General features: G+C 45.2%; 1 protein-coding gene across 1 annotated transcript; it reads right to left on the reverse strand.

Annotated features, from left to right (window-relative positions):
- Positions 1–4,269: 4,269 nt before the first annotated feature.
- On the reverse strand, positions 4,270–9,600 carry LOC143363719 (uncharacterized). The gene is made up of 4 exons (XM_076804264.1): positions 9,546–9,600; positions 8,553–9,494; positions 7,057–7,865; positions 4,270–6,921 (listed from the first exon to the last, which is right to left on the reverse strand). Exons 1-4 carry the CDS (start codon positions 9,598–9,600, stop codon positions 4,270–4,272), a joined length of 4,458 nt encoding a protein of 1,485 aa, XP_076660379.1.
- Positions 9,601–18,187: the final 8,587 nt, after the last annotated feature.

The raw sequence follows: 18,187 nt of genomic DNA on the forward strand, positions 1-18,187 counted from the left end.
GAGGATAGGATAGAGGATTGGATAGGATAGAGGATATTATAGAATAGAGGATTGGATAGAATAGAGGATATTATAGGATAGAGGGTAGGATAGGATACAGGATAGGACAGGATAGAGGATTGGATAGAATAGAGGATAGGATAGGATAGAGGATAGGATTGGAAAAAGGATAGGGTAGGATAGAGGAGAGGATAGGATAGAGGTTAGGATAGGATAGAGGATAGGATAGAGGATAGGATAGAGGATAGGATGGAGGATAGTATTGAGGATAGGATAGGATAGAGGATAGGATAGAGGATAGGATAGGGGATTGGATAGGATACAGGATAGGATAAGATAGAGAATAGGATAGGATAGAGGATTCGATAGGATACAGGATAGGATAGGGTAGAGGATAGGATAGGAGATTGGATAGGAAACAGGATGGGATAGGATAGGATAGAGGATAGGATAGGGGATTGGATAGGATAGAGGATAGGATAGGATAGAGGATAGGATAGAATACAGGATAGGATAGGGTAGAGGATAGGATAGGGGATTGGATAGGAAACAGGATAGGATAGGATAGGATAGAGGATAGGATAGGGAATTGGCTAAGATAGAGGATAGGATAGGATAGAGGATATTATAGGATAGAGGGTAGGATAGGATAGAGGATAGGACAGGATAGAGGATTGGATAGAAGAGAGGATAGGATAGGGTACAGGATAGGATTGGAAAAAGGACAGGGTAGGATAGAGTAGAGGATAGGATAGAGGATAGGATAGGATAGAGGATAGGGTAGGACAGAGGATAGGATTGGATAGAGTATAGGATAGGATAGAGGATATTATAGGATAGAGGATAGGTTAGGATAGAGGATAGGATTGGATGGAGGATAGAATAGAATAGAAAATAGGATAGTACAGAGGGTAGGATACGATAGAGTCTGGGATAGGATTCAGGATAGGATAGCATAGAGGATGGGATAGGACAGAGGGTAGGATACGATAGAGACTGGGATAAGATTCAGGATAGGATAGCATAGAGGAAGGGAGAGGATAGATGATACGATAGGATACAGGATACGATAGGACAGAGGATAGGATACGATAGAGGATAGGATAGAGGATGGGATAGGATAGAGGAGAGGATAGGATAGAGGATATTATAGGATAGAGGATAGGTTAGGATAGAGGATAGGATAGGATAGAGGATGGGATAGGATAGAGGATGCGATACGATAGAGTATATTATAGGATAGAGGATAGGATAGGATAGAGGACAGGATAGGATAGAGGATAGGATAGGATAGAGGATACGAAAGGGGATTGGATAGGATAGAGGATGGGATAGGATAGAGGATAGGTTAGGATAGAGGATATTATAGGATAGAGGGTAGGATAGGATAGAGGATAGGTCAGAATAGAGGATTGGATAGAATAGAGGATATTATAGGATAGAGAGTAGGATAGGATACAGGATAGGACAGAATAGAGAATTGGATAGTATAGAGGATATCATAGGATAGAGGATAGGATAGGATAGAGGATATTATAGGATAGAGGGTAGGATAGGATAGAGGATAGGACAGGATAGAGGATAGGATAGGATAGACGAAAGGATAGGATAGAGGATAGGATAGGTAATTGGATAGGATAGAGGATAGGATAAGGTAGAGGATATTATAGGATAGAGGATAGGATAGGATAGAGGATAGGATAGGATACGATAGAGGATAGGATAGAGGATAGGATAGAGGATCTGATAGAGGATAGGATAGAGGATAGGATAGGATAGAGGATAGGATAGAATAGATGATAGGATAGGATAGAGGATAGGATAGAGGATAGGATAGAGGATAGAATAGAGGATAGGATAGGATAGATGATAGGATAGGATAGAGGATAGGATAGAGGATAGGATAGAGGATAGGATAGGATAGAGGATCGGATAGAGGATAGGATAGGATAGAGGATCGGATAGAGGATAGGATAGGATAGAGGATAGGATAGGATAGAGGATAGGATACGATAGAGGAAAGGATAGGATAGAGGACTGGATACGATACAGGATAGGATTGAGGATGGGATAGGGTAGAGGATAGGATAGAGGATAGGATACAGGATAGGATAGAGGATATTATAGAATAGAGCATTGGATAGAATAGAGGATAGGATAGGATAGAGGATAGGATAGGATAGAGGATAGATGATAGGATAGGATAGAGGATAAGATATTATAGAGGATACTATAGGATAGAGGATATTATAGGATATAGGATACGATAGGATAGAGGATAGGATAGGAAAGAGGATTTGATAGTATAGAGGATAGGATAGGATAGATGATAGGATAGAATAGAGGATTTTATAGAATAGAGGATAGGATAGGATTGAGGATAGGATAGGATAGAGGATAGGATAGGATAGATGATAGAGGATAGCATAGGATAGAGGATCGGATATTACAGAGGATAGGATAGGATAGTGGATTGGATAGGATAGAGGGTATTATATAGTAGAAGATAGGATAGGGTAGATGATAGGAAAGAGGATAGGATAGGACATTGGATATGATAGAGGATTGGATAGGATAGAGTCTGGGATAAGATTCAGGATAGGATAGCGGATAGCATAGGATCGAGGATAGGATAGGATAGACGAAAGGATAGGGTAGAGGATAGGATAGGTAATTGGATAGGATAGAGGATAGGATAAGGTAGAGGATAGTATAGGATAGAGGATAGGATAGGATAGAGGATAGGATAGGATACGATAGAGGATAGGATAGAGGATAGGATAGAGGATAGGATAGAGGATCTGATAGAGGATAGGATAGGATAGAGGATAGGATAGAATAGAGGATCGGATAGAGGATAGGATAGGATAGAGGATAGGATAGGATAGATGATAGGATAGGATAGAGGATAGGATAGAGGATAGGATAGAGGATAGGATAGAGGATAGGATAGGATAGATGATAGGATAGGATAGAGGATAGGATAGAGGATAGGATAGAGGATAGGATAGGATAGATGATAGGATAGGATAGAGGATAGGATAGAGGATAGGATAGGATAGAGGACATGATAGGTTAGAGGATAGGATAGTGGATAGGATAGGATAGAGGATAAGATAGGATAGAGTATAGGATAGGGCAGAGGATGGGATAGGATAGAGAATAGCATAGGATAGATGATACTATAGGATAGAGGATAGGATAGGATAGAGGATACGATATTATAGAGGATAGGATAGAGGATAGAATAGGATAGAGGAAAGGATAGGATAGAGGGTATTATAGGATAGAGGATAGGATAGGATTGAGGATAGGATAGAGGATAGGATAGGATAGAGGACATGATAGGATAGAGGATAGGATAGGATAGAGGATAGGATAGGATAGTGGATAGGATAGGATAGAGGATATGATAGGATAGAGTATAGGTGTACTTTCCGACGGAGCGGGCACCTTTCGCGGCGTAGACTCTGTCGTAGAATCTATGAGGAGGCGTAAATTCCTCAATCGAGGGTGTTTCGACGACGCTACTCGGCGCGACCTTACGATCCTTTCGGATGATAAGGATGATAAATATAACTTTGGAATTTAATGCTGCAAGGAGCAAACGGAACTATAGCGGCTGGTCCGCGTGTTGACGAGTTCCGGAGTCTAATCTCGATGTTGCTTTTGCGGGAGTTGCATTTAGACTAAAAGTTTTACCCCAACTCTCCATGCACTCGGGGTGCGTTGGCGTGGAGTGGGGGTATTCCATTTCGGGGTGGCAACGTCGCTGGATTTCGGCGGGCGAAATCACAGCTGTGGGCCCGATGTTCATCGGCCAGGGACCGTCGGATGGTCCCGCGATGCCACCTTTGTAGGTCCACGTTTTATGACAGTACGGTTGGCTGTTGAGGGCGCGAGGAAAATTCTAATGGGCAATTAAGAAAGGTTTCGTGAAGGCGACTTTCTCAAAAACAGCCCTAGAGGCCCGTGTCATAAAACGTGTATACCATCTGCACGCCAAATGTTGGGATGTGCCGATTTGTCAGTCGCGAGTAAAACTATTAAACTATTCTTGAAGGGATCGGTCCCTGGTCCCACCTTGAAATAGCGGTGCCGCGGATTTTCAAGGGGATCTTTTGTTTAACTCGCGGCTGAACATCCTCCCCCCGTTGAGAGACTCGCGATCAAAATAAATCTATATAGGATTAAAGATACGCTAGGTTTAAAGTACTAGAATGAACAAGTAAACTATCTTATGAGCTAAAGCTTAGCGATTACGATAAATTAGTTATTATCGGTTGAGGGATCGCGCGTTCTTGACGTCGATGTTGGATCCCGTGGTTCCTCCTCTGGCTGGTTCGGTAACGGTACAAGCCGTTTTACGCCCCGATCGAGTGTGGTTGTGGCTGTTCTCACTGTTGCAGCTCGAACTATGCCATCAGATCCGGGGTAGACCTTGATGACTCTCCCGAGTGGCCACTGCATCGGTGGTACGTTGTCCTCCCTCAAGAGCACGATGGTGCCCTCCTTGATGGGGTGTGTACCGCTGGACCATCTCGAACGACTCGTCATCTCGTTTAGGTACTCCTTGTACCATCGGTTCCAGAAATGCTGCTTTAGTTTCTGGATATGTCGCCAGGTTGAAAGTCTGTTTGATGGCACATCCCTGAAATCGCGCTCGCGCAGACTCGTTAACGAGTCGCCAATCAGGAAATGGCCAGGAGTTAGGACAAGGGTGTCATTTGGGTCTGATGAAATGGGAGTTAAAGGACGTGAATTTAGAACGGCTTCTATCTCAATAATTAAAGTGTTGAACACTTCAAATGTAAATCGTTCAGCACCTGCGATACGCCAGAAATGACGCTTGAATGATTTCACGGCCGCTTCCCAGATGCCGCCGAAGTGAGGTGTTAATGGAGGAATAAAATTCCACGTGATGGATCGGTCAGCAAGAAAGGTTTTGACCTTCTCGTTGTGGTCATCGGACTGCAAAAGTTCGCGGAGGTCTCGAAGCTCGTTGTTGGCGCCGACGAAATTGGTGCCATTGTCAGAGTAAATGTTAATACAATGACCTCGTCTAGCAATGAAACGACGTAGGGCTGCTATAAATGCTTCGGAGGTAAGATCGCTAACCAATTCTAGGTGAATGGCTTTTACTGAGAGGCAAACGAAAACTGCGACATATACTTTAATGTGGGTTCGACTTCGGTATCGTCGCTCCTTTATGAAAAAGGGACCGCAATAATCAACGCCGACGTTTGCAAATGGGCGTGAGTCGGTGACTCGAGCCTCAGGTAGGTCGCCCATCACGTATTGTGTTGGCGGCGGTTGGACACGGTAGCAGCGGACGCAGTTTCTGATGGTTTTCCCTACCTGACTCCGACCGTCGATGGGCCAATAACGGCGTCTAATCGCGTATAGGGTAGCCTGTGTACCAGCGTGTAATTGTATTCGATGCTCGTGTTCTATTATTAATGCCGTGATTCGAGCCTTTGGGAGGACGATGGGATGTTTTTGCGCGAATGGAATTCGCGAATTCTTCAGACGGCCTCCTACTCGCAGAATTCCGTCTTTGTCGATGAATGGGTTCAGTTGTTGCAGCTTACCCTTAACGCCTATTTCGCTTCTCGAGAGGCAGCGCAATTCTTCTGCAAAGTGTTGTCTTTGTATCAGTTTGATGATTACGTCGTGGGCGTATCTTAGTTCGGAGGATGTCAGACTTCCTTTGGTGGTGTTAGATCCTTTCCATCGGAGACAGCGCGCGATGATTCTTTGAAGCTTTCCCCATGAGGAGCAGTTGTCCAGAATCGTGGTGTCGCAAATTAATGCTTTGAGACAAATCGCGACCCTTTGTTCTGGGATTGTCTCTGGTTGAGGTAGTTCGGTAGTGGGCCAGAAAGATTCTTCTTCGTTGAGCCAAGTCGGACCGTGTTGCCAGATGGAAGGTTGAAGGAAGTCTTCTGGTGATTGACCTCGCGAGATAAGATCGGCCGGGTTGTCGGCAGTGGGTACGTGTCGCCAATCTGCGTTAGCTGTGCGCCTTTGAATTTCCGACACTCTGTTAGCCACGAAGGTTTTTAGAGTGTGTGGAGATGTCTTCACCCAATGGAGAACAATGGTGGAGTCGGTCCAATAGATGGTTTTATGTATTTCCACAGGTAGCGCTTGTTTTGCGGTCTCGACAAGAGAGGTTAGCAGAAGTGCTCCACATAATTCGAGTCGTGGTATTGAGATCGTTTTCAATGGGGCGACCTTGGATTTAGCGAACAAAAGAGTTGTCTCGCTGTGACCGCGTGAGTCGGTTGTACGCAGGTAGAGGCATGCTCCGTAGGCCTTTTCGCTTGCGTCACTAAAACCGTGTAGTTCGACTTTTCTTGGCGATTCAATGATTGTGCGTCGCGGGAACGTGATGTTGTTCAGCGCTGGCAATTTATTATAAAAACGTATCCATTCGGTATGGATATCCATTGGCAGCGACTCGTCCCAGTCAACCTTTATGGTCCAGATCCTTTGTAGTAGCATTTTTGCCGTAATAATTACTGGCCCGAGCAGCCCTAGTGGATCATATATCTTTGCTATTTCTGAGGTGATACTGCGTTTGGTCGAACGTGATGGTGGAGAGCAAGTTTCGACTGCGTACGTAATAGAGTCGTTTGAGGAATTCCAGACAATCCCTAAGGTTTTGAGAGTGGATGACTCTCCCAGGTATAATTTTTTGTTAATGGCCTGCTCGGGCAAGCCAGTCAGAAGAGTAAGGTCATTAGATGCCCATTGTCGTATTGTCAGTCTTGCGGTCTTGAGTATTTGTGTGAGGTCTTCGCGTAAGGATAATGCCTCTTCTATGGTCGATGTACCGGTCAGAACGTCATCCACGTAAAAGTCACGCAATAAAATCTTGCCGGCTTGAGGAAAGCGGTGGCCTTCGTCTCGACTGAGCTGTGTCAAACAGCGAATTGCAAGATATGGTGCAGCAGATAGTCCAAATGTCACAGTATTCAGCTCATAAGTTTTAATAGAACCCGTAGTATCGCGCCAGAGGATACGCTGAAATTTCCTGTCTTCCGGACGTACAAGGAACTGTCGGTACATCTTTTCAATGTCTCCCGTCAGTACGTATCGATGAATGCGGAATCTTAATAAAATGTGGAGTAGATCGTCTTGAATTTTTGGACCGGTGTGGAGAGCGTCATTTAATGCTATGCCTGAATTAGTCGTGGCAGAACCGTCGAAGACTACGCGGAGTTTGGTTGTGTCACTGGTGACCTTAACGACCCCGTGATGTGGTAGGTAATACCCCTCAGGTGACTGTTGTTCCTGTGGCAGTTCGCTCATGTGTCCGAGGTCAAGGTATTCTTGGATCACCGCATGATACTCTTGCTTGAGTGCGGGTTCTCGTTGGAGTTTTCGCTCCAATGAATGGAGTCTTTTTTTCGCTTGTACCTTGGAGTCTCCGAGACGCGACAATTTCTCGTTGAAAGGTAAAGCCACGACGTATCTGCCGTCACGATTCCGAACTGTGTGTTCTTGGAAATGGCTTTCGCAAATTATATCAGATTCAGACAGATGCTGTCTTTGTGGGCCTTCTTCAACCTCCCAGAAACGGGTGAGGTCGAATTGTAACGCGGTGGTCGCGTGGCAAAGTGTGCCATGAGCAGGAGAAGTGACTGGCGCGCTCCCCCCGATGACCCAACCGAGTTGCGATTTTTGAAGGTAGAGATCGGACTCATCTGGGCGTGACAAGACAATTTGGCCGACGCATAAGATTGAGAGGGCTGTTCCGGATCCTAATAACAAATCGATCGGTGCCGGTCGATGGAATTCCGGATCTGCAAGGTGCAGATTCGGCGGAATTTTTATTGTTCCGCGATCAATCTCTTGATCTGGAACGAAAGGCGCGATGTCGTTCACAATGAGGAACGTAAGCGAACGTTGGTAATTGCTTACTCGCGAAGCTATAGTAGCCTTCAGTGCGTGGGTTGCTACAGTGGTCATAGCGTTCAGAGAACCAATGGGAACCGAGCATTTCATCCGCGGGATGTTGATTTTTTGAGCAAGGCGTTCAGAAATTAAGTTAATCGATGCGCAAGTGTCGATTAATGCTCGACAATCTATCGGACGTTTATTTTTGTTGAAGATCTGGATTTGTGCCGTAACTAAAATTTCGTTTGTGATTGCGTTTATGGTGAACGCTCGATGGTAGCCCGTTCCGTTTTGTTCTCTGTGTCTTAGCCGTCATTCTGTATCGGATTGAGCGTTTATTGTTCCGCTTGTTGACGCTTGCTGCTCGAAGTGATGAAGCAACGTGTGGTGTCGTAGCTGACATATTCGGCATGAACCTCGATCGCAATTTTGCGCGCTATGCCCTGGGTGTAGGCAGTTGGTGCATAATTTGGCCCTTTCAACGGCGAACTTGCGTTTTTCGGGAGTCATTCCGCGGAATTTTTCGCAACCCCATGTGCTATGATCTCCGTAGCAGATCGGGCACTCCTTCGGTTGTGAATTTGGACGCGTTTCGTTAAAATTCGACGCGTTTTTTGATTTGTTATCGGCGGTCTGACGTGTTTTACTCGTTACGAAAGCGTGTGATCTGGCGGGTGGTCTTGTTGACTGCGGATGGCTTGTGAAGTTCGCGCTGGGGCGTGTCGATTGCGGATAGCTTGTAAAATTCGGTCTAGGGCGTAATGGCACCGCGGAGGCACTGGATGGTCCAGTTTGTGCGCAACTTGCGCGTTTCTCGAGAAAATCCAAGAGGTCCGTGTACGACGGCATGTTTTTGCCTTTTATCGTTAGTTCCCAAAGCCATGCAGTGTCGCTGCTAACCTTGGATAATATCATTGATATTAAAAAGCCGTTACATCTTGTGAAGTCTTCTCCTAGATTTTTCAAGGCTCGTAGATGCTGGTTGACCGAGTTCACGAGATCGTCTAACGCCTCTGGAGTGTCCTTTACTAATCTCGGATAATCCCTAATTGCGTCGCAATGTTTTAAGATTATTCTCCGCGGACAATCGTACTTCCTTTTGAGCAGTTCTATTGCATCGTAATAATTCGCGTCTGTCGTGTTTAACGCGGAGATGCACTTCAACGCCTTTCCGTGTAAGGTTGAACGGAGGTACTGCAGTTTTTGCAACGGAGTCAGATTTTCATTCGAGTCAATCGTTGATTTGAATGTGTCGAAATATGATACCCAATCTTCGATGTTTCCGTCGAACGATGGCAACCGCATTTCTGGTAACTTGATTGCCATCGGAGCAGTTACCGATGTCGCGAGTGACTCGACTGTTCCGCGACGTTGGGGCAAAGTTGGTTGCGCCTTTTCTATTATTTTGTTGGCTCTGACAACTATCGCGTAGTACTCGTTTTGTATCTCGTATCGGCGAGGTTCCTGGTTTTCGTCTAATGCCTCTAGCTCGGATTGTATATCATCGAAACGCTTCCAAAATTCAATGAGACCGTTCAAATGCATTTTTATAAGATCTATGTCAGGTGGTTGTTCGGTATCGACGGAATCTAAGAATTTCGAGAATGCCGTAATCTGACCGATTACACTGCCGCGCTTACGCTTTAAAGTGCTGAGAGCCGTTGCTTGAGACAAGGATGGGTTTGTCGGAGGCATTTTGTGATGAAGGAGATGTTTTGGGAGATTGACGAACGAAAAACGAGCCTACCTTTGATGCGCTGAATTCAGGATGGTGAACTGGTGTCAGACACCTGGCGTTGACCCAAATCGTCAATTGCTTGGCCCACAAACTGCGACTTTCCAGATGCTGGTTGGTCCAGCCCTTGGTAATCCGGGATACTGCAAGTTGTTGGGATGCTGGTTGGTCCAGACAGGATCTCCCGATTGCAGGTGTTGTCCCGTTGTAAACGATGCGCAAGGCTGCGTTGAATCACGTTCACAAAGTCTTTTGTCCACTGTAACTGTCACTCAGTGTCATTTATTTTTTGGATCACACGGCACTGATGATCCGGCTCGAAGGACCAATGTACTTTCCGACGGAGCGGGCACCTTTCGCGGCGTAGACTCTGTCGTAGAATCTATGAGGAGGCGTAAATTCCTCAATCGAGGGTGTTTCGACGACGCTACTCGGCGCGACCTTACGATCCTTTCGGATGATAAGGATGATAAATATAACTTTGGAATTTAATGCTGCAAGGAGCAAACGGAACTATAGCGGCTGGTCCGCGTGTTGACGAGTTCCGGAGTCTAATCTCGATGTTGCTTTTGCGGGAGTTGCATTTAGACTAAAAGTTTTACCCCAACTCTCCATGCACTCGGGGTGCGTTGGCGTGGAGTGGGGGTATTCCATTTCGGGGTGGCAACGTCGCTGGATTTCGGCGGGCGAAATCACAGCTGTGGGCCCGATGTTCATCGGCCAGGGACCGTCGGATGGTCCCGCGATGCCACCTTTGTAGGTCCACGTTTTATGACAGTACGGTTGGCTGTTGAGGGCGCGAGGAAAATTCTAATGGGCAATTAAGAAAGGTTTCGTGAAGGCGACTTTCTCAAAAACAGCCCTAGAGGCCCGTGTCATAAAACGTGTATACCATCTGCACGCCAAATGTTGGGATGTGCCGATTTGTTAGTCGCGAGTAAAACTATTAAACTATTCTTGAAGGGATCGGTCCCTGGTCCCACCTTGAAATAGCGGTGCCGCGGATTTTCAAGGGGATCTTTTGTTTAACTCGCGGCTGAACAATAGGGTAGGGCAGAGTATGGGATAGGATAGAGGATACGATAGGATAGAGGATAGGATAGATGATAGGATAGCATAGAGGATAGGATAGGATTGACGATAGGAAAGGGTACAGAATAGGATAGATGATAGGATAGGATATAGGGTAGGATAGGGTAGAGGATATTATAGGACAGAGGATAGGATAGGATAGGATAGGATTGAGGATAGGATAGGATAGAGGATAGGATAGGATTGAGGATAGGATAAAATAGAGGATAGGATAATATAGAAGATAGGATAGGATAGAGGATAGGATAGGATAGAGGATAGGATAGGATAGAGGATACGATAGAGGATAGGATAGGATATAGGGTAGGATAGGATAGAGGATATTATAGGACAGAGGATAGGATAGGATAGCATTGAGGATAGGATAGGATAGAGGATATGATATTATAGGGGATAGGATAGGATAGAGGATAGGATAAGATAGAGGATGATATAGGTTAGAGGACAGGATAGGATAGAGTATAGGATAGGGCAGAGGATGGGATAGGATACAGGATAGGATAGGATAGAGGATAGGATAGGACAGAGGATAGGATAGGGTAGAAGATAGCATAGGAGAGATGATATTATGGGATAGAGGATAGTATAGGATAGAGGATAAGATATTATAGAGGATAGGATAGGGTAGAGTATAGGATAGGATAGAGGTTATTATAGGATAGTGGATAGGATAGGATAGAGGATATGATAGGATAGAGTATAGGATAGGGCAGAGTATGGGATAGGATAGAGGATACGATAGGATAGAGGATAGGATAGATGATAGGATAGCATAGAGGATAGGATAGGATTGACGATAGGATAGGATACAGGATAGGATATAGGGTAGGATAGGGTAGAGGATATTATAGGACAGAGGATAGGATAGGATAGGATAGGATAAAGGATACGATATTATAGGGGATAGGAGAGGATAGGGGATAGGATAGGATAGAGGATGGAATAGGTTAGAGGACAGGATAGGATAGAGAATAGGATAGGGCAGAGGATGGGATAGGATAGGATTGAGGATAGGATAGAGGATAGGATAGGATTGAGGATAGGATAAAATAGAGGATAGGATAATATAGAAGATAGGATAGGATAGAGGATAGGATAGGATAGAGGATAGGATAGGATAGAAAATATGATAGGATAGAGGATAGGATAGAGGATAGGATAGCATATAGGGTAGGATAGGATAGAGGATATTATAGGACAGAGGATAGGACAGGATAGGATTGAGGATAGGATAGGATAGTGGATAGGATAGGATAGATGACAGGATAGGTTAGAGGATAGAATAGAGGATAGGATAGGGTATAGGGTAGGATAGGATAGAGGATATTATAGGACAGAGGATAGGATAGGATAGGATTGAGGATAGGATAGGATAGAGGATATGATATTATAGGGGATAGGATAGGATAGAGGATAGGATAGGATAGAGGATGATATAGGTTAGAGGACAGGATAGGATAGAGGATAGGATAGGGCAGAGGATGGGATAGGATAGGATTGAGGATAGGATAGGATAGAGGATAGGATAGGATTCAGGATAGGATAAAATAGAGGATAGGATAATATAGAAGATAGGATAGCATGGAGTATAGGATAGGATTAAGGATAGGATAGGATAGAGGATAGGATAGGATAGAGGATATGGTAGGATAGAGTATAGGATAGGGCAGAGGATGGGATAGGATAGAGAATAGCATAGGATAGATGATAGTATAGGATAGAGGATAGGATAGGATAGAGGATACGATATTATAGAGGATAGGATAGAGGATAGAATAGGATAAAGGAAAGGATAGGATAGAGGGTATTATAGGATAGAGGATAGGATAGAGGATATTATAGGACAGAGGATAGGATAGGATAGGATTGAGGATAGGATAGTGGATACGATATTATAGGGGATAGGATAGGATAGAGGATAGGATAGGATAGAGGATGGGATAGGTTAGAGGACAGGATAGGATAGAGGATAGGATAGGGCAGAGGATGGGATAGGATAGGATTGAGGATAGGATAGGATAGAGGATAGGATAGGATAGAGGATAGGATAGGATAGAAAATATGATAGGATAGAGGATAGGATAGAGGATAGGATAGCATATAGGGTAGGATAGGATAGAGGATATTATAGGACAGAGGATAGGATAGGATAGGATTGAGGATAGGATAGGATAGTGGATACGATATTATAGGGGATAGGATAGGATAGAGGATAGGATAGGATAGGGCAGAGGATGGGATAGGATAGGATTGAGGATAGGATAGGATAGAGGATAGGATAGGATAGAGGATAGGATAGGATAGATGACAGGATAGGTTAGAGGATAGAATAGAGGATAGGATAGGGTATAGGGTAGGATAGGATAGAGGATATTATAGGACAGAGGATAGGATAGGATAGGATTGAGGATAGGATAGGATAGAGGATATGATATTATAGGGGATAGGATAGGATAGAGGATAGGATAGGATAGAGGATAGGATAGGATAGAGGATAGGATAGGATAGAGGATAGGATAGGCTAGAGGATAGGATAGGATAGAGGACAGGATAGGATAGAGGATAGGATAGGGCAGAGGATGGGATAGAATAGGATTGAGGATAGGATAGAGGATAGGATAGGATTGAGGATAGGATAAAATAGAGGATAGGATAATATAGAAGATAGGATAGGAGATAGGATAGGATAGGATAGAGGATAGGATAGGATAGAGGATAGGATAGGATAGAAGATATTAGAGGACAGAGGATAGGATAGGATAGGATTGAGGATAGGATAGGATAGAGGATATGATATTATAGGGGATAGGATAGGATAGAGGATAGGATAAGATAGAGGATGATATAGGTTAGAGGACAGGATAGGATAGAGGATAGGATAGGGCAGAGGATGGGATAGGATAGGATTGAGGATAGGATAGGATTGAGGATAGAATATCGGATAGGATAGGATAGAGACCATGATAGGATAGAGGATAGGATAGTGGATAGGATAGGATAGAGGATAAGATAGGATAGAGTATAGGATAGGGCAGAGGATGGGATAGGATAGAGAATAGCATAGGATAGATGATACTATAGGATAGAGGATAGGATAGGATAGAGGATACGATATTATAGAGGATAGGATAGAGGATAGAGTAGGATAGAGGAAAGGATAGGATAGAGGGTATTATAGGATAGTGGATAGGATAGGATAGAGGGTATTATAGGATAGTGGATAGGATAGGATGGAGGATATGATAGGATAGAGTATAGGGTAGGATAGAGGATACGATATTATAGAGGATAGGATAGAGGATAGGATAGGATAGTGGATAGGATAGGATAGAGGATATGATAGGATAGAGTATAGGATAGGGCAGAGGATGGGATAGGATACAGGATACGATAGGATAGCATGGAGAATAGGATAGGATTAAGGATAGGATAGGATTAAGGATAGGATAGGATAGAGGATAGGATAGAGGATAGGATAGGATAGAGGATATGATAGGATAGAGGATAGGATAGGATAGAGGATAGGATACAATAGAGGATAGGATAGGATAGTGGATAGGATAGGATAGAGGATAGGATAGGATAGGATACAGGATAGGATAGGATACAGGATAGGATAGGATACAGGATAGGATAGGATAGAGGCTGGGTTGGATAGAGGATAGGATAGGATAGAGGATAGGATAGGATAGAGGATAGGATAGGATAGAGGATAGGACAGGATAGAGGATAGGATAGGATAGAGGATAGGATAGGATAGAGGATAGGATAGGATAGAGGATAGGATAGGATAGAGGATAGGATAGGATAGAGGATAGGATAGGATAGACGATAGGATACGATAGAGGATAGGATAGGATAGAGGATAGGATAGGATAGAGGATAGGATAGGATAGAGGATAGGATCAGATAGAGGATAGGATAGGATAGAGGATAGGATAGGCTACAGGATAGGATAGGATAGAGGATAGGATAGGATAGAGGATAGGATAGGATAGATGATAGGGTCGGATAGAGGATAGGATAGACGATAGGATAGGATAGAGGATATGATAGGATAGATGATAGGATATGATACAGTATAGGATAGGGGATTGGATAGGATAGAGGATAGGATTTGATAGAAGACACGATAGGGTAGGATGGCGGAAAGGATATTATAGAGTATAGAATAGGATAGAGGATGCGATAGGGGATTGGATCGGATACAGGATCGGAGACGGAAGAAGATAGGATAGGATAGTTTAGAGAATAGGATAGGATAGATGATATTGCAGGATAGAGGACAGGATAGGATAGAGGATAGGATAGGATAGAGGATAGGATGAGTTAGAGGATAGGATAGGATAGAGGATAGGATAGAGGATAGGATAGAGGATTGGATAGGATAGACGATACGATAGGATAGAGGATAGGATAGAGGATAGGATAGGATAGAGAATAGGATAGGATAGAGGATACGATAGGGGATTGGATCGGGTACAGGATAGGAGACGGTAGAGGATAGGATAGGATAGGATAGAGAATAGGATAGGATAGATGATATTGCATGATAGAGGACAGGATAGGATAGAGAATAGGATAGGATAGGGGATAGGATAGGATAGAGGATAGGATAGCGGATTGGATAGGATAGAGGATAGGATAGAGAATAGGATAGGATACGGGATTTGATCGGATACAGAATAGGATACGATAGAGGATAGGATAGGATAGAGGATAGGATTGGGGATTGGATACGATACAGGATAGGATAGGATAGATGATATTATAGGAAAGAGGATAGGATAGGATGGGGGATAGGATAGGATAGAGGACAAGATAGTATAGCGGAAAGGATAGGATAGAGTATAGGATATAGGATTGGATAGGATAGAGGATAGGATACGATAGAGGATAGGATAGGATACAGGATACGATATTATAGAGTATAGGATAGGATAGAGAAAAGGATAGGATAGGATACAGGATACGATATTATAGAGTATAGGATAGGATAGAGAAGAGGATAGGATAGATGATGTTATAGGATAGAGCAAGGATAGGACAGAGGATACGATATTATAGACGATAGGATAGGATAGAGAAGAGGATAGGATAGGATAGAGGATAGGATAGGATAGCGGATAGGATAGGATTGAGTATAGGACGGGATAGAGGATAGGATAGGACAGAGGATTGGATAGAATAGAGGATAAGATAGGATAGCGATAAGGATAGGATAGAGTATAGGATAGGATAGAGGATAGGATACGATAGAGAATAGGATAGGATAGAGTATAGGATATAGGATTGGATAGGATAGAGAATAGGATACGATAGAGGATAGGATAGGATAGGATAGAGAATAGGATAGGATAGATGATATTATAGGATAGAGGACAGGATAGGACAGAGGAAACGATATTATAGAGGATAGGATAGGATAGAGGATAGGATCGGATAGAGGATAGGATAGGGGATTGGATAGTATAGAGGACAGGATTCGATAGAGGACAGGATAGGATAGGATGGCGGAAAGGATAGGATAGAGTATAGAATATTATAGAGGATAAGATAGGATAGAGGATATGATAAGTTAGAGTATAGGATAGGATAGAGGATAGGATAGAGTATTGGATAGGATAGAGTATACGATAGGATAGAGGATAGGATGGAGAATAGGATAGGATAGAGGATACGATAGGGGATTGGATCGGATACAGGATAGGAGACGGTAGAGGATAGGATAGGATAGGATAGAGGATAGGATTGGGGATTGGATACGATAGAGGATACGATAGGATAGATGATATTATAGGAAAGAGGATAGGATAGGATGGGGGATAGGATGGGATATATGATAGGATATGTTAGAGTATATTATAGGGGATTGGATAGGGTAGAGGATACGATAGGATAGAGGATAGGATAGCATAGACGATAGGATAGGATAGGGGATAGGATAGGATAGAGGATAGGATAGGATAGAGGATAGGATAGGATAGTGGAAAGGATAGGATAGTGGAAACGATAGGATAGAGGATGGGATAGGGGATTAGATAGGATAGAGGATAGGAGACGAAAGAGGATAGGATTGGATAGAGAATAGGATAGAGGATAGGATAGAGGATTGGATAGGATAGAGGATATTATAGGATAGAGGATTGGATATGATAGAGGATACGATATTATAGAGGATAGGATAGGATAGCGGATAGAATAGGATGGAGTATAGGATAGAATTGAGGATAGGATAGGGTTGAGGATAGGATAGGATAGAGGATAGGATAGGATAGAGGATAGGATAGGATAGGGAATAGGATAGGATAGATGATATTATAGGAAAGAGGATAGGATATGATAGAGGTCCCCAGCGACGGCGGGGGAAGAGAGGACAGTGGTCACTGCCGGGGAGGAGATGGCAGTGGTTACTGCCGGGGAGGACGCGGCCGCGGTCATCGCGGACGAGGACTCGGATGGGGGTGAAACAATCATCTCCATCTCGAGCTCCGTCGGTTCCATCACGACGCCCGTGGGCGCGGAGAAGCGGGGCGCGACATCTGGGGTCTCTGTCCCCAAGCGTGCCCGGTTAGAGGGGGGGGGGCAGCACACCCGTGGCGGTTCGGTGCCGCAGGCGGACCCCGGGGAGGGCTCGTCGGGGACGCCCATCATGGACCTGGGCCTCGGCGGCCGCGCCGAGAGGAGTCAGACGAGGAGGGTCGATGACCTCATCGAGCTGGGTGGGAGGATGCCAACGGCACAGCTGGTGGGGGAGGTGGAGGAGGCGATGTTGAGGGTGGAGAGAGTCTCCACCGTCTCAAAGGGCCTCAAGGGGGACCTGGCTAAAGACTTGCGGGATTGTTCTGCAGTCGCCAGGGCCCACTGCACCACCTTGATGCAGCGGTGCTTTTCCGGGAAGGCGTGGCAGGGGAGCCAGGAGGTAGCCCGCCTCCGCGAGCAGAACGCGGACCTCGCGAAGGAGGCTGGTGACCTCCGGGCGAGGCTCCGGTCAATGGAGGCCGGGCGGCCGGCGAACACCGACAGCGGTCGCCGGGCGGGGCATGCGCCAATAGAGGAGGCGCCCCCCGCCTCCTCGACAGCGGGGGTCCGTACGCGGGGGACGGAGGCGATAGGGTCGTCGGGGGAGGTAGCGGGAGTTTTGGACTCTGAAGCCCTGCTTCTCCGGGTCGGCGCGCTGATAACGGCCAGGAACCGGGAGCTAGAGGCCCGGATGGAGGAGCGGTTCAGGACGATTCTGGCCAGGTTGGCCCCGGCCCTCCGGGCGGAAGGTAAGTCGGCGCGCGAGGCGACGCCGGTGGCTTCTCTGCCGGCGACGTCTGTCACCAAGGGGACTGGACCGGTGGCCGTGTCCAACGTGAGGGTGGTGCCCCCCGTTGTCATTCCGCCACTGGTCGTCCCGGCCTCGTGGATGGAGGTGACGGCTAAGGCGGTGAAGAAGGACAAGAAGAAGAT

This window comes from Halictus rubicundus, unplaced genomic scaffold, assembly GCF_050948215.1.
Source record: "Halictus rubicundus isolate RS-2024b unplaced genomic scaffold, iyHalRubi1_principal scaffold0102, whole genome shotgun sequence".
NCBI classification, from domain to species: domain Eukaryota; kingdom Metazoa; phylum Arthropoda; class Insecta; order Hymenoptera; family Halictidae; genus Halictus; species Halictus rubicundus.

Coding starts and splice junctions, on each gene's coding strand:
- LOC143363719 (XM_076804264.1), bottom strand. CDS start 9,600: ATGCCTCCGACAAACCCATCCTTGTCTCAAGCAACGGCTCTCAGCACT. Junction 7,866..8,552: donor ATCACACGCTTTCGTAACGA/GTAAAACACGTC, acceptor CTTTCGTTCCAG/ATCAAGAGATTGATCGCGGA. Junction 6,922..7,056: donor AGATGTACCGACAGTTCCTT/GTACGTCCGGAA, acceptor TGTTTGACACAG/CTCAGTCGAGACGAAGGCCA.